This window comes from Piliocolobus tephrosceles, chromosome 16, assembly GCF_002776525.5.
Source record: "Piliocolobus tephrosceles isolate RC106 chromosome 16, ASM277652v3, whole genome shotgun sequence".
Taxonomy (NCBI): Eukaryota; Metazoa; Chordata; class Mammalia; order Primates; family Cercopithecidae; genus Piliocolobus; species Piliocolobus tephrosceles.
The window spans coordinates 54,339,250-54,365,680 of NC_045449.1; the positions used below are offsets into that span (position 1 = coordinate 54,339,250).

The 26,431-nt window shown below is 46.1% G+C and overlaps 2 protein-coding genes across 17 annotated transcripts in view; one reads left to right on the forward strand and one right to left on the reverse strand.

Moving 5' to 3' along the window:
- LOC111525784 (leucine-rich repeat-containing protein 37A3-like) overlaps window positions 1-26,431 on the reverse strand; it is a 510,962-nt gene that overhangs the window by 219,049 nt on the left and 265,482 nt on the right. The window lies entirely within an intron of this gene.
- The window catches only part of GOSR2 (golgi SNAP receptor complex member 2), a 41,461-nt gene continuing 16,542 nt past the window's right edge, over window positions 1,513-26,431 (forward strand). The window contains exons 1-6 of one of the 8 annotated variants that reach the window (XM_023195050.3): window positions 1,514-1,611; window positions 7,800-7,864; window positions 9,354-9,462; window positions 10,318-10,450; window positions 13,258-13,398; window positions 16,789-16,894. In XM_023195050.3, the coding sequence (XP_023050818.1) occupies window positions 1,583-1,611; window positions 7,800-7,864; window positions 9,354-9,462; window positions 10,318-10,450; window positions 13,258-13,398; window positions 16,789-16,894 (583 nt within the window). In that variant the 5' untranslated portion in view covers window positions 1,514-1,582. Of the gene's footprint in view, window positions 2,002-7,799; window positions 7,865-9,353; window positions 9,463-10,317; window positions 10,451-13,257; window positions 13,399-16,788; window positions 19,520-26,431 lie in introns of those variants that run through there. The other 7 variants (XM_023195052.2, XM_023195053.2, XM_023195054.2 and 4 more) reach the window with 7 other exon arrangements.

Sequence of the window (26,431 nt, forward strand, 5' to 3'; positions counted from 1 at the left end):
GCTATTTTGTCCATGAACCCTTCTTGCCCTCCCCAGGGAAATGGTACTTTGGATCAATTGTAGCATGTATTCTACTTAATAATGTAGCTTGAGAGTATGATTAGTCCTCCCAACAGACCATGAGAAATATGGGAGATTTTAGGGCTGTGTCTTGCTTGTGTTCCTATCGCCAGTATCTGTGCATGGTACATTGTAGATACTCAACGACAGAATAAATGAAAAAAATAATTTCAGGAAAAGAATGTACATGGGTGGACAGTCTCTTGGGACACAAAACTGGGTGGGATCCAGGATGCAGGAAAACAGAAGTATCAACTTGTCGAAAAAAAAAAAAACGTCTCCTGCCTTGGGAAGAATAGCAGATAAGCTTGGAGGATGGAAATGGGATAGCCTATGTGGAGGGAGACACAGAAGTGTCCAAATCCCAGTTCCTGCTCAAATACCACCCCTTCATTAAGTCTTTCCTAAATGTCCTCCGGGAGACGACCCCCAGCTCAGCCCAATCTCTTTGGATTTTCTACCTTGCAGAATGTTTGTCTTGATAAATAAAATTCATAGAAAGCCATTGGTTTGGACTGAGCTCCACACTAGGCCCAACAGGCCAAACCAAAATAGTCACTCATGCTAACGTTCCAAACCACAAAGCCGAAATTAAGCTGTTCATCTGACCTTCAGAGAAATCAGAAGAGAGGGGAAATAGCCATATCCCCATGATAAAGGAAGTCCCTTTGCCTTAACCAATACAAGTAAAATAACTTTGAAACTTGTTGTTTCTGCTTTTTTTCAGCCCTTTTCTGTCTATAAAGACAATCTCCTCTGCTCAGCTCATCAGAATACTCATTCTGTTTTATAGAATAAGGTGTTGCCCGGTGCTAGAATCGCAAATAGCCAGTTAAGATCTATAACTACATTTCTTGTAATTTTGTCTTTTGACAGTATACGTATCTTATTTCCTTTCCCAGACCAGAACCTCTCTGAGGGCAGGAGGAACCTGGTTTTCCCTGCTTCACACATGACACATAATAACCACTCATTCATTCAATGTAGGTTTACTGGATGGATAAATAGGAATGGGGGGGAGATAGGCGGGAGAGTGAGTAGACAAATGCGAAACAGGAAAAGCTTGCGCCAGGAAAAACACTGAAGAGCAAAATCTCCAGACCCCCGATTAAATGGTTTAAAGCAAAGCCAAGCAAGAACCTCCCGTCCATTCTGCAGCAGGGAAGAGCAGATGTCCGTTGCTCGCCTTCAACTTTGCTCTGAGGACCTCTCATGAGTACCCCGCGATTGTCCTTCCTAATGCCTGACTGAATCCTGAGGCTAGCCTTCAGCGAACATCTACACCTCCTTGCCCTTCACGTAAAGCCGAGCCTGTGATTACACTTATCCTTCCGTCGCCGGCCTCATTTCTCCTTCCCCTTCTCTCATCTCGCAACCACCGCTAGTAAGGCGCGCGTGCGGGCAGCCCTGACCGGTAGGGGAGGGAGGGTCCTGCGACCGGAAACCGGAAACCGGAAGGGGGGCTGTGAGGACGTGTTCGGAGGAAGCCAGAGGCGGAGCAGTGGCCGGCCCGGCCGGCGACATGGACCCCCTGTACCAGCAAACGCACAAGTGAGGGCCGGTTGGGGAGCGGGCAGGGGCTAGACGACGCTAGGCCAGATGAGGCTGGCTTCCGGGGCTGGGGCCTCGGACGTCCGCCAGGGTAGAGGCCGAGTTTTTCTGCCAGGGCACTGCTGGGGATGCCTCCGAAGTGCTTAATCCTTGGCGGGACGCCCAGGTCAGACGCAGACAGTGGGTTCAGCCTGGGGCCTGGAGACGTGGGGCCGATGACTCCTGGGGTCTGCAAGTCCGTGACTACCTGCTGGGTAGACTGGGTGAAGGGCACCTGCAGGTTATAAAACTTTGTCCAGCACTTGTCAACTCGGTGCTCCTGGTTGGTAGAGCTTGAGAGGAGACACGGCACCTGGCCGTAGGAGTGTACTGTTTAATTGGAGAGTCAAGGCACGTACGGGAAAGTATTTTCATTCTTATTCAATTTATACTAAAGACCACATTTTTATGGTACAAAGAAATTGCTGTCCACGTAGCATTCGCTATTATTACTTGTTAATAGTGTTTGGTTACAGGTTATCGCTGAGAAAGTCAAATTTTAATTTAGCCTCTCATGACTTAAGTTCCTTGATGGTGTCCTTTATTCGCATCGTCCTGCACTTTTGGAACTTGCTGAGATACGTAGTTGAATATGGTAATGGGGGCATACTTACCCTATTTTTGGGGGGAGGGGGCAGCATTTTATGATTTTTACCCTGTTTTGGGGGGACGGAATTTTATGATTTTTATTTTTTATTGTAAAATATACACAACATAAGATTTACTGTTTTAACATTTTTTAAGTGTACAATTCAGTGACATTGGGTACGTACACAACTTACATCACTACGATCCATTTCCAAAACTTTTTCATCATCCCAGTGTGCCTGTTAATCAGTAGCACCTCGTTTCTTCCTTCCAGAGCACCTAGTAACCTCTGTTTTACTTCTCTCTATGAATTTACCTATTCTAGATACTTATAAGTGGAGTCATACAGAATTTGTCTTTGTATCAGGCTTATTTCACTTAATGTTTTCAGGGTTCATCTATATTTTAGCCTGTTATCAGAATTTCATTCCGTTTTATGGCTGAATAATATTCCGTTGTATGTATCTACCACATTTTGTTACCCACTCATCTGTTGATGGACACTTGGATGTTTCCACCATTGGGCTGTTGAGAATAATACTGCTGTGAACTCTGGTGTGGAAGTATCTGTTTTAGATCCTCTTCTCAATTTATTGAGGTATATACCTGTCCTATTGAGAACTGTCAAACTTATGCTGTAGTTTTATTGATTAAAACACTTAAACTCACACTCCCGAGGCCTGAAAATGAAATGCCCTGAAGCATTAGGAATCAGAGGGTGAAGATCCTCTTTCTCTTTCATTTTCTAAGTTTACAGGTTTCTTTTATTTTGGCGATGAAGTGTTTCATTTGTGTGGGCGAAAATACAGAACCTACTTTGTAGTGACAGAATTTTCTTTTACACGGGGGAGCCCTATTCTCACATAAACATATAGGAAGGGACTTAAACTAGTCTGTGAGTAATTTAGAGAAAGAATGAAACGCAATTATGTTCATGTTACTAAGAAAGGGCAGATCTTTCACAATCCCGGGACACAATGGGCATGGTAGTGCCTTGAAGTTAATCTGTTATGTATGGTCTTATCTAGTTAATTAAAAGATGTTGCCAAGAAGGCCATGACCCATTTTATATTCAAGAATAATTTTGTTTAGAGAGTCTACCTGTTTTCAGTGCAGCTAATCTCAGAGAAAACTGCATGGCTCAGAAGAGGAATTCTAAATGGTACTCCAAACAAGATGTGTGGAGTGTAGGTGAACTCTGTAGGCCTCCAACAATGCACCCTTGAACTCTAGCAGCTTGCCAGTTTTTTCTGTTAAGGGCCAGATAGTAAATATTATAGGCTCTGTGGGCTATACAGTCTCTATAGTGACTACTCTGCTGTTATATTGGGAAAACAGCCATAGACAATATGTAAACTAATTGATGTACCTGTGTTCCAGTACAATTTTATTTATCAAAACAAGCAGTGGGGCCAGCTTTGCCCCACAACTATTAGGCCCTCTGTTACCCTGACACTCATTAATTCATTGAATATTTATTGAGCACCTACTATGTGCTATGCACCATTCTCCGTGCTGGCAGCACAGCCCTGCCCTTGAGGAGTTTACCTTCTTTTATGCTGCAGTATCTGTCTTTCCTTTCAAGTGGTGAACCAGGAGTGGGAGTTGGTTCTAGACCTCCTTGCTTTGTTTTTCCTCATCTGTAGAATGATATTATAGTTTGGGCTGGTTAAACTGTAAGGCTCCTTTCAGTTCCATGATGCAGAACTGGTGACTGAATGACTTTCACAGGAAACACGTGGAGTCCAGTGAGCACCAGCAATGAACTTTCGCAACTGCAGAAATTAGCGATTATAGCTGAGTTGACCCAACAGTAGCTGAACATATTAATTTTACTGGAACTTTGAACCCAGTTTGTGGTTATCTCTTGCCATGTCCCTGAATACATTGAATACATTGGAATTGGATTGACATTTTAAAGTTACTTGAAAACTCCTGAATCTACCTGAACAGCGAGTGAATGAAAATAAAAGATGAAAAACAGAATAAACATATTACACTTAAATGTTTAGGTAAACTTTATAGAGGAGCTAATAGCCAAGCTTCTGTTTTTGAGATCCCAATGGTTGTAAAGGCGACCACATTTGTCCCCTATGTAGTCCAAGATAAAGTCCTGTCCTGGACGTTATCATATGTCCAGGAAACAAGAAGCACTACATTTAACAAGCTCCCCAGGTGGTTTTGATGAACAGGTGGGCTTAAGAACTGTTACCTTATCTCAAGACCATGTTTTTCCTTGATAAATTTTGACCTTTAATGAGCAAAATGTAAAGGCAAAGTGAGTGAAATGAAAATAACCAGATTATTGCCATTACTTTTAAGTAAAGTTAACACCAAACTTACATGATTCTGTATAGATTACATAGTGTTTTCATGTTCACAGTGGTCAGAGGCAGCCTGGATGTAAAGTAGATGTTATGGAGTGGTGGGGGGTGGTGAGTAGTTTCATGAACTTTTAAAAAGCACTTCTATTAAAAAATTCTTCCTAGATCTTCTGTAAACCTTTTTAAAAGACAGCTAGAGTGACCCTGGCTTACTTGCTACTATTTCTCTGATTTGTTCTATTATCACCCAAGCCCACCATGGACCCCATGCTAGAGAGGGCATTCCTCATGGCCATTCTCCCAAGTCTTGCTTGTGTATCACCTGTTTCTTATTGACTTGCAGCGTGTTGTGTTTTCAGAATTCCCAGTTCAGTTTGAGACAGATTTTGCACTTGGCATATTAGTAGTTCCCACCTTGCCATTCATACTTGGCTTTGTTGTTTCACATTTATCTTTTCTTAGCATGAAATGTAGCGACTGGAATTGTATTATTAGCTACATCTTCTCTAATTGGTTCAAAGCAAATAGAGATTTGATGGGAAAAGTCAGTGGATTATGGGCCTGTACAAAAGTGCTTTGATGAACATCCCTGCCATTTACATCTCAGGGTATCCCAGAAGCTGTCTAGGACACATTCCTCAAAGTGCTGGGTCATAGGATGGACACATGCTATATTCTACTATTTATTGTCAGAAAGCATTTAAAGTGTTTTACCAATTTATAATCCTACCAGCTGGGTATGAGAGTTCTAGTTTCCCTATTTCCTTATTAATGCATATGTTCCCAAACTTTAAAATATTTGTCAGTTTGACGGGCTAAAGAAATGTGATCTCATTGCTTTTCATTTGTGTTTTCCTAGTTGAGTGTCATTTTGTATATTGATTATTGATTGACCATTTGGGTTTTCTTTCCTGTCATTTGCCCTTTCTTTTTTTTAAAAAAATGCCTTGTTTGACTTTTCCTATTGATTTGTAACAATTCTTTATTTTGTGCACATCAATCCTTTGTTATCTGCTGCAGATACTCTCCAGTCTGTGCTGTTCATTTATTTGTTTATTTTGTGGCTTTGGTGTGCAGAAGTTTTTTGTTTTAATGTTGTCAGATGTATCTGTCTTTTTCTTTGTGGTTTGTGGGTTTTGTGGGGGCGGGTAATTTTTGGATATTGTCTTATTTAAGAAATCCTTCTGTGACCCGAGGTCATTTATGCACGCCTGTATTTTCTTCAGAAAGTTTGAAAGCTCTGCTTTTTCCAGTTAGGTTTTAAGTGAGCTTGAGTTTATTTTTATGTGTTACCCGAGGTGTCCTTTTTCTGTACAGATAACAAACCGGAGCTGTTGGCATTTATTGTAGTCCCTTCTTTCAAAAGCTCCCAAATACGTGGGGCTGTGTCTGGGCTCTTTCTTTCCTCCTGGGCCAGCTGTAGGGTTTGCCTTTCTTTGTCCATCTGTGCCTGCACTGCCGCCATCTTGTTTCCATTGTTACAGTCATAATGGCTGGTTGGACAAGTCATTCCTCCCCCTCCTTCTTCAGAGTGGTCTTGGCTATTCTTTGCCTCCCCACTTTTTATTATGTCACTGTTCGTGTTGATAATAATATGAACTTTCAGATTTTTCTATTAAATCAGCATTGAAAATTTACCTCACAGCTTGCGTCAGGACTTCCTTAGAGTCCTAATTCTCCTTTCCATCCCCGTTACCCTCCAGTCCCCTATACCTGTTCCCTTGTTTGCCTTGCTTCAGATGTCGGCTACCTCAGGCTGCATTCCTACATCAGCCCTGATACCTCCACACCCCCGCATCATCCCAGAATATCCTGGACTTACTTTCCGGAAGCAACGGTCTGGTCTTGGACTCTAGCAGTGGTTTCTAGTTGCTTCTCAGGGCCACAGGTCTTGCCTAGGAGCACCCTGGGGAGTCATTTCACAACTCGCCCAGCTTCTTTTGGTGCCCGAAGGCATGTCTGGAGGCCACAGGGAAGCCCTGGTAAAGACTGGGCACAAGCTGAAGCCGAAGTTGGGTGCCTGGCTGGCACTGGTAAATTTGGAGTCCTGGTTTGCAGTGCTCATGATGGAGACTGGTTGCTGACCTTTCCTCCAGCATTGGGGATGATGTGAGAGTCCAGCAGGCTCCCTACATGTGGGCCCTAACCTGGGGAGACCTCCACTGTGAGCACAGGAAGTGGATGGTGGGGCCAGCATAAGCAGGATCCCAAGAACTGATCATGGAGGACCACTAGGAAGGGGGTCTTGAGGATGACCTTGGCCAGGCCCTGGAAAGCCTCCAGAGAGTGTTACCCAGATCCAGGGTACAGTGTTGCATTTCCAAATGAGATGGCAGTTCCTTCTTTCCTTGATGTTGTCAGGGAAAGATGTTTACCAAACAGGAGGTCCCTATCTTTCAGGGTCTTCCTTTGACTGGTTTCCTCCAGTGAGTCACTTCACCATCCTCTTCCTCTGACCTGATTCTCTTTCAAGCAGCCCACCCTGCTTGTAATCCACATGTCTCGTATGAATTTTTGCATATCAATTTTCTCTATCTTCCTTCACCAAATGATGTCTCCCTTCTTCACAGTGATGCTCAGAACTCTCTCAGTCCACAAAACTTACCTGGTTTCTTTTTCTCGGCCCCACCCCTCTGTCTGCTTGCTTGTGACACCACTGTGCAGAGCTACCCCTCTTTCTGTTTGTTTATACTTATGTGTATTGCTTTTCTCGTGAATCTTCCCAGGGCTTGTTCATGCCTGTCCAGCCTGTCATTCCTAATTATGTTGTTTCTCAAGGACAAGGATTTTTTTATCTCCCTTGCCCTTTGACTCTTCCTAGTACAGGCTAGTGCTTAGCACATTAGGTCATAGAACAGAAAGTAGGATTGGCTGGGTCCAGTTCGAGGTTTATCACTTGCTGTGTGACCTTGAACAAGTTACATAAGCTTTCTGGGCTTCAGTTTTATTTATAAAATGAGGATGATAATAGTACTTTCCTTATAGGGTTATTGACTTAGCAGAGTCTCTTGGATATGGTAAGCACCCATAATCTGCCTATCAGTGTTATTATTAGTAGTTAAGATATTAGAAACCATGCCAAAATGTGGGACCTAAAGTGCCACATACAAATTTTACAGTTCAGTGATGCTGTCAATTTAAATCAGTTACATGTTGGCATCAGAAACATTGTCTTTTCTGACTGAAGCGCTGTTGATTACTCCTGTCTCACTCATTTCCTCCCTCTTCCTTTGATAGGCAGGTCCACGAGATCCAGTCTCGCATGGGACGCCTGGAGACGGCAGACAAGCAGTCTGTGCAGAGTGAGTAATTAACTGTGGAGACCAGAGTCCTTTCTCTGATGACAGGGTGCTAATGGGCTGGGTTTCCTGACTGCACTCTGCCTCGGGGGCTTAATGATTCAGCGTGGAATGAGTTTTGTTGTTAGGGTGGACAGAAAAACCCTATGGCAAAATCACTGATTTCCCTGAGTGTGCCCTTTGGAATCCCACAAGTCTTATCCCCCATTACCCCTCCACTCAACCTGACATGGCCCTATGGGAATGGAAGCGCTTGCCTCCATCTGTCTTAATCTAATTACCTAGTCCTTAGAGGAATGTACTCCATAAAAATTCAGAGATGTTTAACTGGAATTGGCCATTTCTTCTGAGCTGAGAACTGTGGCTTTTTAGGAGGATTATTCAGAAACGAACAGCAATATTAATTAGTTTAGTTCCCACAGCATGGTTTCTTTTGAGAAGCATGCTGGATTTTTGTTTTTTTTATCGTTTTTTTTTTTTTTTTCTATTCTAAGGAAAGATCTTTTTTCTGAGTCAGTCATATGGACACCACCTGCGGGGGCTGCCTCCCCACCCCACTGCTGGGCTCCCTCCGGACCCATTCCTCCCGTTCTCTCACATCTCCTTTCACAGCTTCAAAAGCAACTCTGTTCTTGGTTCTGTGCCCCACCTTGTTCTAATCTCAACTGTCTTTGTTTACTGTGGGCGCAAAGGCCTAGGAAGGGGCAGTGTCACTGCTGTCACTTCTTTATGGGGCAAGAAGCAGTCTGGATGCTTTCTTTTGTGCACAGTTTAGCTTTTTTGTTCATTGGACTTTGTTTGCCTTCTCAGCAATCTCGTTACATGATTAGAAGTGGAAAGAGGTCATTTTGACTGTCTTATCGAAAGGGATAAGGAAAATGACCGTATTTATCATATCTCTTTACCTCTGTGGATTCTTTCCTGGGCCTTTCCTATTGATATTTGGTCTATTTTGGGGACATCAACATTGCTCAGCCCACCCATTCTTACAGAAAGCCTTAAGGGAGCTCTCCTCTGTATGTTTCACATACTAATCTTCCCCTTCCTTTATGCTTTTTTTTTTTTAATTAAAAAAAAAACATTACTATAGGGAATTCAATTGGCAGTCTTTTTACTAGGTATTTATAATCCACGTCTGAGAAATCCAAAGGAAAAGAGACCTATATCAGAAAATTTAGCTTAAAGTATTTATTTGTACAACCTTTGCATGTTTATTTTCTAAAGGTAGGAAATTTATTTCTACAGATTTACCTTCAGCTTTTTAAAAAATTGGCATTGCTGTGTCATTAACAACTATATACATGTACTTTTTTCAAAACAACATTTACAGCATAAGTTGAATTTTTTCTGTTATTCAATACTGTATACATTTTTCTCCTTTTGAAATATGTAGTTCTAGTTTATTGGATATTGAAAAAAAAATCTGTAATTTATTCTAATTTAAGTTCACTATCTCTTTTCCAGCAATTATTCTTTTTTCTTTTTTGTACAGTAGTAGAAAACGAAATCCAAGCAAGCATAGACCAGATATTCAGCCGTCTAGAACGTCTGGAGATTTTGTCCAGCAAGGAACCCCCTAACAAAAGGCAAAATGCCAAACTGTAAGTGCTGACCTCTGGCATGGCACTGCTACTTCAGGCCCGGCAAGACAGGCTTTTCTCCTGCGGGGGAGGTGATAGAATATTCTGAAAACCCACGTGCATGTTGAAAAACTACGACTACGCAAAGAAAAAGCCCCACCAAAGGGCACAATTGTATCTGAGTGATGCGCCTCAAAATAAATAGCCTGTGAGGTTTGTAACTCAGAAACCTTGTGACCCCTTTGGTGTCATTTTGAAATTTTGCCTCCAGTTCTGTTTTTCTGACTAGACCCATAGCCACTTGAAGCCTAATGTTGCCATGGAGTTTTGTTCTGCTCTTTGGTTCCTGCTGGGTTTTTCTTGGGTTGAAATGAAAAATCACTTGAATCAGTCCACCCATAATGAAATGCTGATCTAATGTTTGATACTCCACCATGAAATTAAAATGAAACCACCCTCGCTACTCCACCCCCAGTGCCTGTTTCCAAAAGTTTTATGAAACTTTGTGGATGCTTTACCTCAAAGATGCCCTTGGGCTTCTTCCAGGAGAGCGATATAATCCATAGAAGGTCAAGAAGAGGTCAGCGAGCCTGCTTCCTGTCCCCTCTTCCCTGTCATGCATCCAGAATCAGAGAGCAACAGATTCTGAAGTAAAGCTGCCAGAAACTTGTGTGCTACCATCTCGCTTTAACCACACGTTACTTCTTTACTTTCAACATCATTGATCAAAATCAGATCTTGTGGTGGTGGGGTATAGCGTGGGGTGGTGTAGGGAGAAGTAAGGAAATGCCGTCTTTCCTGAATACAAAGCCTGGCCCCCTCAGACTCTGCTGCCCTGAGTTCCTGGAATTTAATCTCTCTCTCCATCAATTCCAGTCGGGTCGACCAGTTAAAGTATGATGTCCAGCACCTGCAGACTGCGCTCAGAAACTTCCAGCATCGGCGCCATGCAAGGGAGCAGCAGGAGAGACAGCGAGAAGAGCTTCTGTCTCGAACCTTCACCACTAACGTAAGCCAGGCCTGCGGTGAGGGTCGGCCTGCATTTGACAGATTGTGGGGGCTGGAGTTCAGATCTCTGAACGCCATCTGTTTTGGGGGTGTCTGAAGAAGACTGATGATGAGGAAACCAACTGGAAATGACGGGAACTTTGTGCATTGCCACAGAGGCTAGACCTCGACAGAGAATCCCTTTTTCTAAGACAAAAACTTGAAGCAGTTAAATTGAAGGGGAATAAGCAGAGGTGAAAATTACCTGGTTGGACTGGTCTGAGACAGAAAGGTGGAAGTTCACATAGTGGAAACGTTTTTCTGATCAGATAGAGACAGATGATTAGAACCTAGGCCATTTGTAGAGAAGGCAGCATTTCAAAGCTGCCTGCGGGCAGTTGCCGTTGTGCCGAGTATGTGTGTGGTTCCAGTGTCAGGTGCATTAAAATGTTTTCGCCCCTAGTCTGAGCAGCAATTTGGAGGAATTTGTTAACAGATGTGTAGGGCTAGATGGACTGCTTGCCTGAGTCTGTCTGAAAGTGTGTTGGTGTGCACGTTTGATTTCTCAGAACCCATTGTCCCTGCCCTTTAGTCTTAACCAGATCGTTTCCTGCACATGGCTGTAGAACATACTGGCCTTTTCTGTGTCTTGCATAATATATTCCACTAAGTGAAGTGTGCTTTGGCTTTTTGTATTTTGTTTTTTACAGAGGATTATTTTCTAAAGAGATGTTAGCTTTCTAAGCCTGTTGTTAAAATTCACATCATTTCCTGCTTTGTAGATGTTTAACCCTCAATGCTGCATCCTTGCTTTGCAATAAATTTCCCCAAGTGCTTCAGGCTGTGCCAACATTGTTTTTGCTTCCCCAGACTAACCAGTCAAGTCACAGTATTTAACAGTTCAAAAATTTAATGAACTATAAGACACACTAAAAGATGTTTGGATTTTAGATCATTAATATTGTAGTATTCAGGCTGTTTTTAGACCAAGGATGATCGCTTAGGATTATTTTGTTTTTTTGCCAGCCTGGTGTGATGCTGTGCATACAGTCAGTTCTTAATAAACACTGACTTGCCAGATGAAACTTCTTCCTGGTCATTCTACCATCTGGAGCTATAATACATTTTTCTGAGAAATAATGGCCCATCAGCCATACTGTTTTAGATGGGAGGGTAAGAAAGATTTGTATGTAAATGGCATTTCGTAAGTGTTTGTCAAATTACTGAAGAGAAGTCTCTAACTGAGTCTTTCAAACACCAGCGTCTTTTGACACACTAGGCATTAGCTGCATGCAGAACACTGATTAATTTAGGCACTAGGAGTAAAGCACATGATGAAATTAAAAGACCTGACGCCTGCCTGTGAGGACCTCCCCTGTTAGCAGGGGCAGTTGAAAATGCACATGTGCAAAATGATTCCAAATCTGAGCAGCAAAGAAACAGTGGCATAACCTTTTTTTTTTTTTTCTGACAATTGAAACTGGAATTTAGGTGGTAAAAACAGCACTAGTAGAACGGGGCACAATGGCACACGCCTGTGATCCCAGCACTTTGGGAGACCAAGGCAGCAGATTGTTCAGGAGTTTACCATCCTGGGTGACATGGTCAGACCTTGTCTCTACAGGAAGTATAAAAATTAGCCGGGCATGGTGGCATGAGCCTGTGGTACCAGCTACTCGGGAGGCTGAGGTGAGAGGATCCCTTAAGCCTGGTAGGTTAAGACTGCGCTGTATCCTGGGTGACAGAGTGAGACCTTATCTCAAAAAAAACATGAAACAAACCCCAGCACTACTTGGCAGGAGAGTTTGTGATTGGCAGAAAAGAGAAGGGAACTCTCACAACTGCTAAGGGCTCGGCTTCTGTCTGTAGTCCACTTTCAGTGCAAAAGTAGAGCCGCCAGGAGGGGTGTGGTGTTTCTCTCTACAGTATGGGTGACAGGGCGGGCCGTGCGCTCAGTCCCCACATCTCCACCTCCGCTGGACTTCTTACCAGCTGTGTGATCTTGGACAAGTTATTCTACCTTTCTGGGCATTTTTTCATCTATAAAATGGGGAGGCCTATGGACAGATTGCTTGAGTGAAGGAGTTCGAGACCAGCCGGAGCAACATGGTGAAACCGTGTCTCTACCGAAAATATTAAAAAAAAAAAAAAAAAGAAAGAAAGAAAAAAACTGGGCATGGTAGCATGCACCTGTGGTCCCACTACTCAGAAGGCTGAGGTGGGAGAATCACTGAGTCCAGGAGACTAAGATTGCAGTGAGCTGAGATCGTACCACTGCACTCCACCCTGCGTGACAGAGGGAGACCCTGTCTCAAAAAATATATATATATATATAGAAAATGCAGAAGCACAGCCTCCTCTATCCTTAGTTAATCCTCAGTCTACTTGGAGAGGTAAACTATAGATAAAATAGCTAAAGGACACAAGCAAACATTTAACATTGCATTAAGGGGAAGCCAAGGAAAGGAATATTTGGGACAAGCTAGGTTAGTAGTCAGAGAAAACCTTTAGGAGACACCCAATGAGGTCTTGAAGGAATAGCTTTTCTTAAGAGGAGACAGTGATACAGAGACCAGGATCGTTGGAATTAATGTTATTTGTGGAGTGGAACTCATTTGGAGAGTGACAGATCTGAGGAAGTTCCTCTTCTGTGTGGACAGAGGCCACCCCAGGCCTTTGCTTGGCTTTTTCTTATCCGTTAGGGTCCACTGATTCTTGCACCAGCCCCTCTGGCTGTTCTGGCTTGGCCTTGGCCAAAAGACAGAGCAGTCAGACCCCAGGAGCTGACTGACAAGCAAAGTTAATCAAGTGCCTGTGTTTCTTTCACAGGACTCTGACACCACCATACCAATGGACGAATCACTGCAGTTTAACTCCTCCCTCCAGAAAGTTCACCACGGCATGGATGACCTCATTTTAGATGGGCACAATATTTTAGATGGACTGAGGACCCAGAGACTGACCTTGAAGGTGGGGTCCCTGCTGGGGGACAGGGAGAAGGCCTCTTGTTTTAGCCTTATCCAATAGTTTAGTAACTGTGTTTATATTTTGATTATGTGTCCTCAAAATTGTGATATTTTGATGACAAGACAGAGCACTTGCATTTGGGATCCTTTCTGTTGGAGTTGAGTTACTGTGAGCCTGAAAGTACCCAGTTCCTTTGCCAGTGCTTGAAACAAACCATGAAGTGGCCTGTCTTATTATCCAGGTCTTTTCCCATTTACTGAACTTATCATGAAAGTGAGTCCAATCACAGGCTGAGAAATTGTGTTACAGAATCTACTCTTGGAAGAATGAAGACGTGGCTGTCGTTTGGTACCTCACTTTAAGGTGGCTTTCCCTTAGGACCCCTACTGTGGACTGCCTTATAACTAAAACCTTTTGTATTTCAGTAACTGAATCCCCACCGTGCAGTGTTAGGGCCGCCTGGTTGTTTGCAGTAGATTAGAGCTTTAGAAGCTTCTAGAGCTTCTAAAACCCATGCTGGTGATCCCAGCGACTCTTCACTCCCTAGCCTCAGGTATTCCTAGAAGCCCTGACCAGTTGGCACTGCTGAGACTCCAGTCCTGGGAGTGGTTTACAGAAACATTACACAGACTCTGATGTCAGTCATGATGTTTCAGCCTCTGCCCTTTTCCTGTATCAACCCTGATGGATAATAGGGCGTGGGTTCTGTGTGTTATCAGGGTGTGGTCCCCTGTGAATGAAGCACTCCCAGCCACTGAGCTGTGAGAAACAGTCACTCGGAAGTGTGAGCTTTATCTTAGTTTTTGTTGGACCACGTTGAGCCTGTCAGCTCCACAGGACTTCAGTGCGTTTCTGAACAGTCCCTGCCATCTCTACGGGGGAGTGGGTCAGGCAAGCTGCAAGTGACACTCGCCTCCTGCTGACAGTTGCAGTGTCTCAGATGGCCTGGAAGGGTGGTCTCCAACAGCCTGCTGGGCGCTCCCCTTTCATGAGAGCCACCTGTGGTGATCTGAACTGATACGTGTTGATTAGTCTGCCCTTTCTTTAGAAAACTGCTACTCTCCTTTTCATATCTCAGAAAAACAGTAGAGACCTTTTAGGACCAAACTCCATGTCACATGATGAAGAGCCAGTGGGGGTTAGAGCTTCCTGTTAAGGCACATGCAGCTTCCCACTGAAGTCTGGCAGCGCTGGGGCGTCTGCACACCTCCTGCCACCCACACTGATACCAGAGGGGAAGCCTGTGAGGTGGCTGGGGGTTGAGACTTGAGGTTTCTAATCACTTTCCTCTGCACACCTGTGGCAACCTGGTGTTTGTCTCTTGATTCCCTTCACCCACTTCCCACCCTACCTCTGTCAGGAATTTTCCACCTACGCCATTTGAAAGGAACATAGGAGAGGGCATGAAGGGGCTAGGCCGAAGCACTCTGAAGACTGGGGCCAATTTGTGGCTGAAAATAAATACATGTTTTGAAATTTATGGTCATTTTCAAGTGATTTAGAAGGTTGATCCTTAGTCTCATACGGTGATGAAATAATCTGTGTGTTCAGAGCTAAGCAGGACTTTAGCAAGAGCCTGATTGTATTTTCTCTTGGGAAAAAAATACATTTCTCTGATCTCTGAAGGCAGTGAAGTTTGACTTGTAATTTCTCTGGCTGAGGCTTGTTAATTGCTGTCTGGGCAGAATGTAGATTTTGGATTCCTGTCCATGATGCCTAATGTTGATCTCACTTTCCTTGCTTCTCTCAGTTGCTCATTAATGTGTATTTATTTAAAAAAAAAAAAAAAAAAGATATGGGGTGTGAGGTTAGATGCCATTCATACAAGTTGCAATGGGTGATGTGTGCTGAGTGACTTGGGGTCTGCCCCGGCATTCACTTATACTTGTTACATACTAAGAAATTGAATGTGCTTTAAGCTGGAAATTAGAAAGCAGTAGGGAAGGACAGGCTGGATGGTTTGGGTTGTTGGTTTAGGAATAAAATGCCCTTTTGTTTCGGTGGTGGGTGATGCCATTTATAGAAGGGTTTTAGGTCATTGTGTTGGTGTCTTTCTGTCTTTCCCACTTGAGACCCTCTTGTAAATATGGACTTGACCCACCCATTGTACTCAGAAGAAACCTCAAAGATTCTACTCTACAAAGTAAATGGGTTGGTATCAAGGATTATTGGAACTAGAGAGCCGAGGACAAGTTTTTTGATATTGCCTTCTGTTTTTAGTATAAAATATTCTAATTTTAAGTATTTTTGTTGAGATATAATTTACAGACAGTAAGGTGTACAGATCATATTTTTACAGTTCAGTGAATTTGGGCAAATGTATCAACCTTTGTAACTCACACTCCCATCAAGGCCTGGACCATTTTCGTCACCTCTGAAAGATCCCTCAGACCCCTTCCCAGTCAGTTGACCCCTCTGCCCCAGGCAACCACTGTTGTGATTGATTTCACCATAGATGAGGTTTGCTTGTTATTGAACTTCATGTAAAGGTATTCATACTACTATTTTCTGTGTGGCTTCTTCCTCCCAGTTATGTTTCAAGGTTCATTCACATTGTTACCTATTTAATTCCATGTTGGTAGTCAGGTACTTTTTATTGCAAAACAGTATTTCATTGGTGCAGGTATACCATAATTTGTTCATTCATCTTGTGATTAATGACACCATTGTTTTCAGTCTGTATTTATTTGTGTATTTTTTTGAGACAGGGCCTCGCTCTGCTACCCAAGCTGGAGTGCAGTGGTGTGATCTTGGCTTACTGCAGCCTCGAACTCCTGGGCTCAAGTGATTCTGTCACCTTAGCCTCCCAAGTAGCTAGAGCCACAGGTGCATACCACCTTACCTGGATAACTTGTTTTTTGTAGAGAAAGCGTCTTCACTACATGCCCAGGCTGATCTCGAACTCCTGGCCTCAAGTAATCCTCCTGCCCACCCCTCCCAAAGTGCTGGGGTTATAGGGATGAATCTGTTTGCAGTTTTTAGATATTCTCCTATGTTTTTTTCTAGAAGCTTTAATTGTGGCTTTAGCTTTTATGTTTAATTCCATCTCAAATTAATTTTTATATATAATGTGAATTGAGGTTCAGTTTTTACACACATATCTATAAGAGAGAGACATATATATAAAATACATATCTATGATATTATATAGCCAGTCATTCCAGCACCATTTGTGGAAAAGCCTTTTCTTTCCACTTTGCTTTGCTCTGGTACCTTGATCAGAAATCAGTCAACCACATGAGAGTGGCTCTATTTCTGGCTGATACTGCTTTCTGTGTATTCTGGGCATGACCAAGAGAATGTTGGCAGAGCTCCATCTCCTGATGCCATTCCCCCACCCTTGGTAAAGCGACTTGATGTTTGTTTGTTTTTTTCTCTTCTCTTCTGCCCCAGGGGACTCAGAAGAAGATCCTTGACATTGCCAACATGCTGGGCTTGTCCAACACAGTGATGCGGCTCATCGAGAAGCGGGCTTTCCAGGACAAGTACTTTATGATTGGCGGGATGCTGCTGACCTGTGTGGTCATGTTCCTCGTGGTGCAGTACCTGACATGAGCCAGCCACACTCGGTGGCTGAACAGCATTCCCACGGCCTGCAAGTGTGTGTGCGTGAAAGAGAGGGGGGGGCCCAGAGGCCACCTTTTGAAATGTGTGCCTGTCTGAACTGTGAAGACACTTGGGGATGATTGTGATCTAATTTCCAACCTGCGCTGTTTTCTGTGACATCTTGGAGGGGGAGCTAGTGCCACCACCATACGCGGTGCTTAGGAAATGAAAGAAGTCCCAGGTCTGTCTCTCTCACTCTCGCTGTCACTGAGGGAGGGAAAGAGTGGCTTTGGTGGCTTTGTTCACACAACTGATGCGTGCCCTGGGAAGGTGTCCACAGTGAGCCCTGCGTGCAGGACTGTCCACACGGTTCACACCTTGTCATCCTCTGGCCTTTCTGGCTCCTGATAAGTGAAAAGGAGAGGAAAGAAGCCTCCTTTTCTCACATGTAGTCGATCTCACAGTAGGTCGATTCACATGCTCCTGGCCACCTCCCCCATACTCCAGTGACCTGTAGATGACTAACTGTCAATACTTGACATCCTTCCCTGGAAGCAGCTACCTAGGGGAAACAAGATGCTGTTGCCGATAACAAGATTTTCCACACTGTAGTTGGGTGTTTCTCCTTTCTGAAGTGAGGCCATGTTATTCCCTGGCAGTATTCAGTCTTGACCCTAGTCACTGATTTTTTCTAGTTGTTAATAGAGTGGTTGGCTTTTAAGGTTCAGAGACTGGGGCTTGGCACCTGTGCCTAGGCCTTGTGGGCCTTTGCCTCTTAGAAAGTAGCTTGTAGGCAAAGATTTGTGATTTTCCAGTTACAGTCTCAGCTCTAGTTTTAGTATCTCTAATTCTTTGGTTCCCTTCTCTTCCCTGAAATATATTAGCACCTGCCAGCCAGGCCCCCATTTTGCCCAGCCAGTGTGGGCAGATGCCACCGTGGAGACATCTGTAGTGTTTATATCCTTGTAGCACTCTGTTTTCAGGGAGTACGATCTTTTTCCTTCTCTGACCAGCCCTGGATTCAGGCTGTACTAATGCCAGCTGTCTTGTGGAATTTAGTATAAAGCCAGTCTGTCTTGAAGTCTATCTAACGTGATTAATCACTGAAAGTCACAGAAAGACCTAGTTAGTGTATTTTCTCATTTACCACAGGCCTTGCCAACCCTACCAGCTCTGGGCACAGTAGCTTCATGGCAAGACATAAAATGACACTCAAAATCCTTCAGAACTGGAAACCTGCTCAGTATTAACCCCACCTTTGGTTGTCCTGCCCCACCTGCTCTGTTAGTTTCTTGTTGCTTGAACTGTCTTCTGTCTTATTTCCCTTCTTTTCTGTGTTCCTATTCACCTCCCTTGTCCCCCTTCTTCCCGCTCTGTCGTCATGTTGGTCTTTTCAGGCACGTCTGTGGTATAGCTCCCCTTTGGTAAGTTTTCTTAATTGTCACAGATTAACTGAGGTTCCTGGATGGTGATTTCACACTTTTGGTCGGATGAAATCTCCATTATTCCTACCCCTCTGGGCCAGACGACCCTAGCTTTCCAAGGAAGGAGGGATCTGTGACTCCTAAAACTCTGGCCCTGCCAGAGTTCAAGCAGTGACTGGAGGGTGGACTGAGGCGTTGCGGCATCTTTAGACCTATATCTGTCTAACCCTGGGGATTCACGTTGACATTTCCATTACACCCAGCACCGCTGCGGTGCCAGGGACCTAGCATGGGGCTCTTGGTAATCCATAAAATGGATTCTGAGACTACGACAGCGTGGCTGTCCTGTCCCCCAGGCACCCAAGGATCCTGCCAGACAGCACACTTTGGAGGAAGGTCTGCAGGGTGCAGCCGAGCCATTTGTTCTTGAACTCTGGGAAGCAGAAGTCCCCACACCCATCATGCGTGGACCAATAGGACGTCTTTTCATGGTGTGCACCAGTGCTTTCCACATTTGACTAGTTGGCTTTGATGAACTCTCATGCTGCACCTTCAGAGCCAGTTCTCTCTAGTTTGGAATAAAAATTGCAGAGGTAGTTTTTGGGTCTTTACCACCTGGAGCTGGTGGACAGCAGCCAGTGTGTCCGGACATCCAGGAGCGCTGAGACTGCATGTTGTCACATAACCACTTTTCTTCACACATCCGCTTTTGGTGCCTGGTGAAAAATAGACCTTGGCCTAACAATGTGACTGTCTCTGCCACCTCAGAGTGTAGGGATGGGTCCAGGCCAGTGAAGGAGCACCCTCTAGTGGAGGCGGGGGTGAATTCTTATGTCGAGCTGATGCAAGAAACTCCAGTAGCCAGCGAGTTTGGTGTGCCTATTGTGATTTAAAACAGGTGGGTTATCAAGAGGAACTTGGGATCTCTTTATTACGTGGACATTTACTTCAGGGGGGACCGTTGTAAGAAAAGCCAAACTCCAAGATCAAGTAAGTTAGGTGAGTCTTAATTTTTTAGATTTCACTGAGGAGTTCTGTCCACCCTTTGCCCTAATGAATTTGAATGGGTTTAATTTGCGAATTTGGATTTAGACCCATTGTTTTTGAAGCACATCAGCTGAATAAAGTTGAGGTTTATTTTATTTAGAAAATCACATTTTGTAATGGAATTTGATACTCATTTTTATAACTAATGGCCAACCTTTTTTATGTTTCTAGACCAGAGATTCTCAAACACTACTCCATGGCCAGCGGCTGGGCTGGCTGCTTCAGAAGCAGTGGGGAAACTTTTTAAAATTACGCATTCCTGGGGCCTACCCCAGATCTGAATTAGAACCTTTTTTAAGTCTCTAAGGTGATTTTACTTATTATTATTATATTTTGAGACAGAGTCTCGCTCTGTTGCCCAGGCTGGAGTGCAGTGGCGCAATCTTCGCTCAGTGCGACCTCTGCCTCCCGGGTTCAAGTGATCCTCGTGCCTCAGCCTCCTGAGTAGCTGGAACTGCAAGCGTGCACCACCATGCCTAATTTTTTTTTTTTTTTGTATTTTTAGTAGAGACGGGGTTTTACTGTGTTTACCAGATTGGTCTTAAACTCCTGGCCTCGAGTGATCTGCCCGCTTCGACCTCCCAGAGTTCTGAGGTTACAGGTATGAGCCACCATACCCGGCCTCTAAGGTGATTCTGATGTGTGTCTTTTGGAACCACTGTCTCCTAGACGGAAAGCTTCTGTCTTAAAGATGATCACATTTGAAAGAACATGCTGAACTGGCTCAGCGTTCACTGTGTAAAGAGCAAAACTTGTCAAGTCCAAAATAAATTCTTATTGTTTATATCCTACCTTAATCCAAAAAGATTTGAGGAGAATTTGAGGAAATAACTGGAACAATGAGATACAAAGAATGAGGCACAAGAACAAATCAAGTCAGTGTAGAATGTCACCACCAGGAAAAGGAACTCAGACGTTCTAATGCCCTAAGAAATGTTCCGGGGAACCCCTAATTTGACTACTGTCTCAGCGTGGGGGCGGGGGTGCTATTTGCTCAAGGGAAAGCCCAGGCGCTTCATAAACAGCTTGCCTGTAGGCCTTACCTGAAGTCAGATGGGGTTTTTCCTGGCTCCATCCCTGCCAACCTGAAACCCTCTCACTTCAGATGTGCTCCATCATCTATCCTCGTTGTGCAGACAAGGGCTGAGCTGTGGTTACTCTCTGAAGGCCTCATAGGGAGTCCGGGAGGAGCTGGTCCCTCATCTAGCTTAACCTCCCACACTTCCTGTGGGATGCTCTGCTGGGGTCTGAGAGCTGTGCAGGGGACCGAGACGGTGCAGCCTGCTGGCAGGAAGTATAGAGCTATAAGATGTTTGGTGCAGACCTTTCAGATGGTATAGGGCAAGTTCGCTGTTGGGAAATAATTTCCTAACTGGAAGGGGAGGGAATGTGAAGTGAAAGCTGTCCTCAGGCCTTGCCCCTAGGGGGCGGCATAGCCCTATCCGTGGCTGGTGGGGCTTGAACACACTGCCTTAGGCCTGCTGTACTTAGAAGCTGAGAAAGGAAAGTGTCACTCCTTCCCCATTTTCTGTGTCCTTTTCATTTCATATGGAAAGCACATGGGAGAGGAGTGTTCAGGGGTGCTCGGTCCCCAGGTGCCGTTGGTAAGTTCCCCACCATGGAGCCTCTGTGAACCGTTGCTCCCTGCCTCATCCTCATGTCCCTCTAGCACAGGGTTCCCAACCTTGAGTCGGCATTGGAATTCCCTCGGGAGCTTTAAAAACCCACGTGTGGGTCTTCATTCACCCTCGTATTGGCCTGGAGTGCAGCTGGGGCATTGGGAGTTGCCCAAGGTGATTGTAATGCCCAGGGATGGAGAACTGATGGCTCTAATACAAGAACATCAACCCAAAGCTAGGCCATCCCCCACGCACTTCCCTCTGGCCACACCGCGGGAACCACTTTCAGAGACCAACTAGGGGTAGGGATGGAAGCCTCATTCTCCCTCTGGATCGGGAAGGGGCCAGATCCCTTGTGGCCATTGGGTTCCCCTCATTAACTGACACCTCTCTGCTGAGTAAAGCACCTTGATGTGACAGGCCAGCCCTTCGCTGCCCCTGCAGTGCAGCCCCTAGCCCTCCCTACCACACCTGCCTGGTGCTCCGTCCTCCCTGGACTGCTTGGTCTTCTCAGAACATGCCACACTTTTAGTACAACTGCACCTTTGCATAAGATGTTTCCTCTGAGATGTGCCACAGACACCCCCACAATCCCATGTCACCTCCAAGAAGCCTGCCCCTCCCCTCCAAAGCTCTCATACTGCACGTTTCCTGGGGAATGGGAGTTGCTCCTCGCCGCAGGGGCCTTTGTGCATCCCGGGCACATAGTAGGTGCAGGCACCATCGGGTAAACGGCTGCAGGAGAGCACTTGAGCCCAGCCTGTGTGGGGCCAGCAAATCTGTTGCAACGAGGCCAGGAGGAAGCTAGAAGGTTCAAGGTCACTGATGCCACAAGCCATGTGCTCACAGGCCCTCAACAACAGCAATGACTACAGTGAAAGAGGAGAGGCATGGGGCCCCGTGAGGGAAACTGTGTCATTCAGGACTGGGGAGAGAAGCAGAGTGACCAACTTGTCTGGGTTTTAAAGCTGAAAGTCCTGAATCCTGGTGATTCCCTCGGTCTGATGGTCACCCTAGATAAGCTAGAGGCTAGGACAGGCGTGACTAATGCAGGGCACCCAGGAAGGGGGGCTGTCGGAGGCTGACTCCTGGCTTAGCAGTTCCATTAGTGTGGTTCCACCAGCCCCTCCTTCTGGGCATCTGTGACATGGTGGCTTCTGGAGAGCTGGCAGAGGCTGGGCCAGGCGCAGGAGGGAAATTTTCTAACCTCCTCAGCAGACAGTGGCTGACAGTACGGAGACATTCGTCTTTATTCTGTCTTCCAGAGCCCTGGCATGTGCCCAGTTCCAACATTAGCTGTTTCAGGGCAGAGGGAAGGAGTTGGAGACAAGCAGTCCTCCGCAGTTTGCACTGGTTACAGCAGCCAGAGGCTGCGGTAAGAGTGTTGAGCCCAGGATGCAGAGCCTGGCTTCGAGTCCCAGCCCTGCTGGCAGTAACCATGGGCCACACACCTCTCAGCCTCAGCTTTCTGGTGTTAGAACGGGGGTAACACCTGTCCCACGTCCCTTCATAGGGTGGACACGAGGCCCTGATCACCTAGTGCTTTTGGCAGATTCCAGAGGTCTGAAGCTGTGATCCTCAGCCTGGGCTGCTTCCTGGAGTCCCCTAGAGAGCTTACAAGTCCTGATTCTGGGCCTCGCTCCCCAGAGATGCTGAGCTACCTGCTCTACACTGGGGCCTGGGCTTCCGAATTTTTAATTTTTGACTTTCTTTTTTTCCCTCCCTTCATTCCTTCCTTCCTTCCTTCCCTCCCTCCCCTCCCTCCCTCCTTCCTTCCTTCCTTCTTTCCCTCCCTCCCTCCCTCCTGCCCCCTCCCTCCCTCCCGTCTGCCTCCCTCCCTCCCTCCCTTCCTTCCTTCCTTCCTTCCTCCCTCCCTCCTTCCTTCTTCTTCTTTTCTTTTTTTTTGAGATAGAATCTCATTCTGTTACCCAGGCTGGAGTGCAGTGGTGCACTCGGCTCACTGCAACCTCCTGGGTTCAAGCAATTCTCCTGTTTCAGCCTCCGGAGTAGTTGAGATTACAGGTGCCTGCCACCATGCCCGGCTAATTTTTGTGTTAGTAGAAACGGGGTTTCTCCATGTTGGGCAGGCTGGTCTCCTACTCCCGACTTCAGGTGATCCACCCACCTTGGCCTCCCAAAGTGCTGGGATTACTGGCATGAGCCACCATGGCCGGCCATAATTTTTTACTTTCTAAGGAGCCTCCTGTGAGGTCGAGGTTGAGAACTACGGCTGTCAGTGTGTAAATGGGGTCTTATTCCTGTTCAGCTGGAAAGACAAGATCTACTCGTGAAACAGCTGAGGTTGAGGGTGATAGTTAAGGGCGGCCATTGCGGTGGGGGCAGTAACCAGGAAGAGCTTTCTGTGAGATGGCGAGGGGATGGGTGTGTGAAGGAGAGGAGATGTTGTGGGAGCAGTCGAGGGGCAGGAGCAGCCTGGGGAAGGGAGGAAGTTCTAACTAGCCCTGGCTGCTGTGGGCGCTGAGGCCTGATGTGCTGTCTTCTGCGCGGCATCCTCCGTGCACCGTCCTCCGTGCTGTAGCTGGGAAACTCTTGCTGCTCAGAGGCCTGAGTTCATGCTGCTGAGATGCTACTGAGAGCTGGAGAAGCTGTCAGGCTGCTGTGGGTGTGGACAAGCCCTACTGTCCTAGGAAGACCTGCCCAGGATCTTTTGAGGTGCAACGTAGCGTGATGGGATTGGTGGGATAGTGTTTGAGATGGGGATGGCAGACATGGCTTAGAATCTGACTTTGCTGTTTGTTAGCAACCTAACCTTGGGCTTAATCACCCCAGCCTCAGTTTCCTGTCTGTATTCAGCTCGAAACAGAGTTGAATCTTTGCTGGGTGGTAACTCATCAGAGAGGAACAGGCGTGGGCTGTGCAGAAGGGAAGCAGTTCTCCTCCCTTCTTTCCAGCCCGAGCAACAGGATCCACATTCTTTCAGCCAAGACCACTTGGCCCTGCTCACCTCCTGGCAACTTCTGGCCACCTCTGAGAGTTTCTTGTGCCCCAGGCCTGTGGACTGAGGCAAGAGCTCAGGGAGTGGGGACCTCTGTAGGAGGGGAGAATAATCACAGCTGCCCCCAAGGACCTCACCAGGTTATTGTGAATGTCACAAGGTAAAACCCTGGAGATAAACCCCTGATTGCTGCCGGGTGCCGTCCAAATGATTGTTGCTATGTGTATAGAGTGGGTATAAATCAGTGTCCATGGTGATTTATTCTAGGAAAACATTTCTTTTTTTCCCCGTGGCAAAGGGCAGCCTCTTACCTCAATCCAGGGGCCCTGGGAGACCCTTGGAAGGCGGGGCCTCTGGGGCTGAATTCCAGAACAGCAGCTGTGGCCACCTCCTTAGGCCACCTGGGAATCGATTCTCTGTTGTCACTCACTTGGAGGGAACCACATTTAAATTAAAAATGTAGGAGGCCTGGGATAGTCCCTTTGTAGGAAAAAAAAAAAAAAAATAGCTCAAGCTCAGTATTGCACCCCTCAAACAGAAAAAGGCAATTTAATAATTATGAGAGGCTGGGCATGGTGGCTCCCACCTTTAACCCCAGCACTTTGGGAGGCCAAAGTGAGTAGATTGTCTAGGCCAGGAGTTCGAGACCAGCCTGGCCAACATGGCGAAAGCCTGTCTCTACTAAGTATACAAAAACTAGCCAGGCGTGGTGTTGTGCACCTGTAGTCCCAGCTACTTGGGAGGCTGAGACACAAGAATTGCTTGAACCCAGGAGGCAGAGGTTGCAGTGAGTGGAGATCATGCCACTGCACTCCAGCCTGGGTGACAAAATGAGACTTTGTTTCAATTAAAAAAAAAAAAATTATGAGATGTCATGGGGCAGCAGTCAAGTGCCAAGCAAGTGGGGTAGATGTCAGAGGGTGAAGAGCCCACCCAGCAGTGAAAGGAGGCTGCATGGAGGGTGCAACTGACCACTGCCCCTGGGGAAGGCGGGACGGGGGCAGGTTCACAGGGGAGCACTGTGAGCTTAGTTCTCAGCAGGCTGGGTTTGGAGTGGATTGTGGAAAGAGTAGGAACGTATTAGGGTGAAGCTGGAGGTAGGTGTGGAGGAAGGCCAGGGGACCCTGACATGAATGCAGATGTAGGAACCCTCAGCTGTCTCTGAAACCAGGAGGGCTGGGGAAGGACCTTGTGCATGTCCTAGATTCTGTGACCTCAGGAGTTACTGCTCAGGAAGCAGGACAGCCTCCTCTTTGGTGTATGCGTGCAGGAGAGAGGTCGTGGTGGGCTGTGGGTTGTTAGTCTGTCTCCCAGGAGCACCTGGCAACCTGAACTCCCCCTGCTCCCTCCCCACCCTGCCCCAGATCTGGTAAAACCACCAACCGGCGGGGCAGGGCAGAAGCTGTCACTGCCACATGCCTTCAGAGCTCCCCACAACTTATGTTCATGCTGCTGAGATACAGATGAGAGCTGGAGAAGCTGTTAGGCTGGTATGGGTGTGGATAAGCCCCGCTGTCCTGGGAAGACCTGGACATGATCTTTTGAGGTGCAGTGTAATGTGATGGGGGTGGTGGGATGGTGTTTGAGATGGGGATGGCAGACATGGCTTAGAATCCTGACTTTGCCGTTTATTAGCAGCCTGACCTTGGGCTAATCAACCAAACCTCAGCGTCCTGTCTGTATAGGGAGAATAATAATAACTACCTCAAGTGGTAGCAAAAGTGCCTGTATTTGAGAGCTTGTCCGTCACCAGAAGTAGTTTTGTTTTGTTTTGTTTTTGAGATGGCATTTCACTCTGGTTGCCCAGGCTGGAGTGCAATGGCGCCATCTCGGCTCACTATAACCTCCGCCTCCCGAGTTCAAGCACTTCTCCTGCCTCAGCCTCCTGTGTAGCTGGGATTACAGGCGTGTGCCACCACGCCTGGCTAATTTTTTGTATTTTTAGTAGAGACAGGGTTTCACCATGTTGGCCAGGCTGGTCCCAAACTCCTGACCTCAGGTGATCCACCCGCCTCAGCCTCCCAAAGTGCTGGGATTACAGGCGTGAGCCACCGCGCCCGACCTAGAAGTGATTTTTGTCAGGAGACAGAAGACCTTTAGTGACTGGAGTCAAGCAGGTGGAGTGTGAAGATCAGCTCTGCCCCTTAGCTGTGGGACCCTGAGCAAGCCACCTCGCCTCTCCACACCTCTGTTCTGTCACCTTTTACAGATCAATAATGCCCATCTCACAGGGCAGCTGTGGCCACTGCATACTGCACAGACCAGGACATAGAAAGATGGTAACTGAGGTTTTGTCGTAGTTGTTCATTAGCATTGCTTAGGACCCAGGTCTGATCCCTTCATTCAGCTGGTGTGATTGTGAGTCAAGGATCTGATATCCCCAAAGAAAGGACTGCAAGTATTTGCCAGTTAGAGTTTATTTGTTACAAGATATGATATTGCAC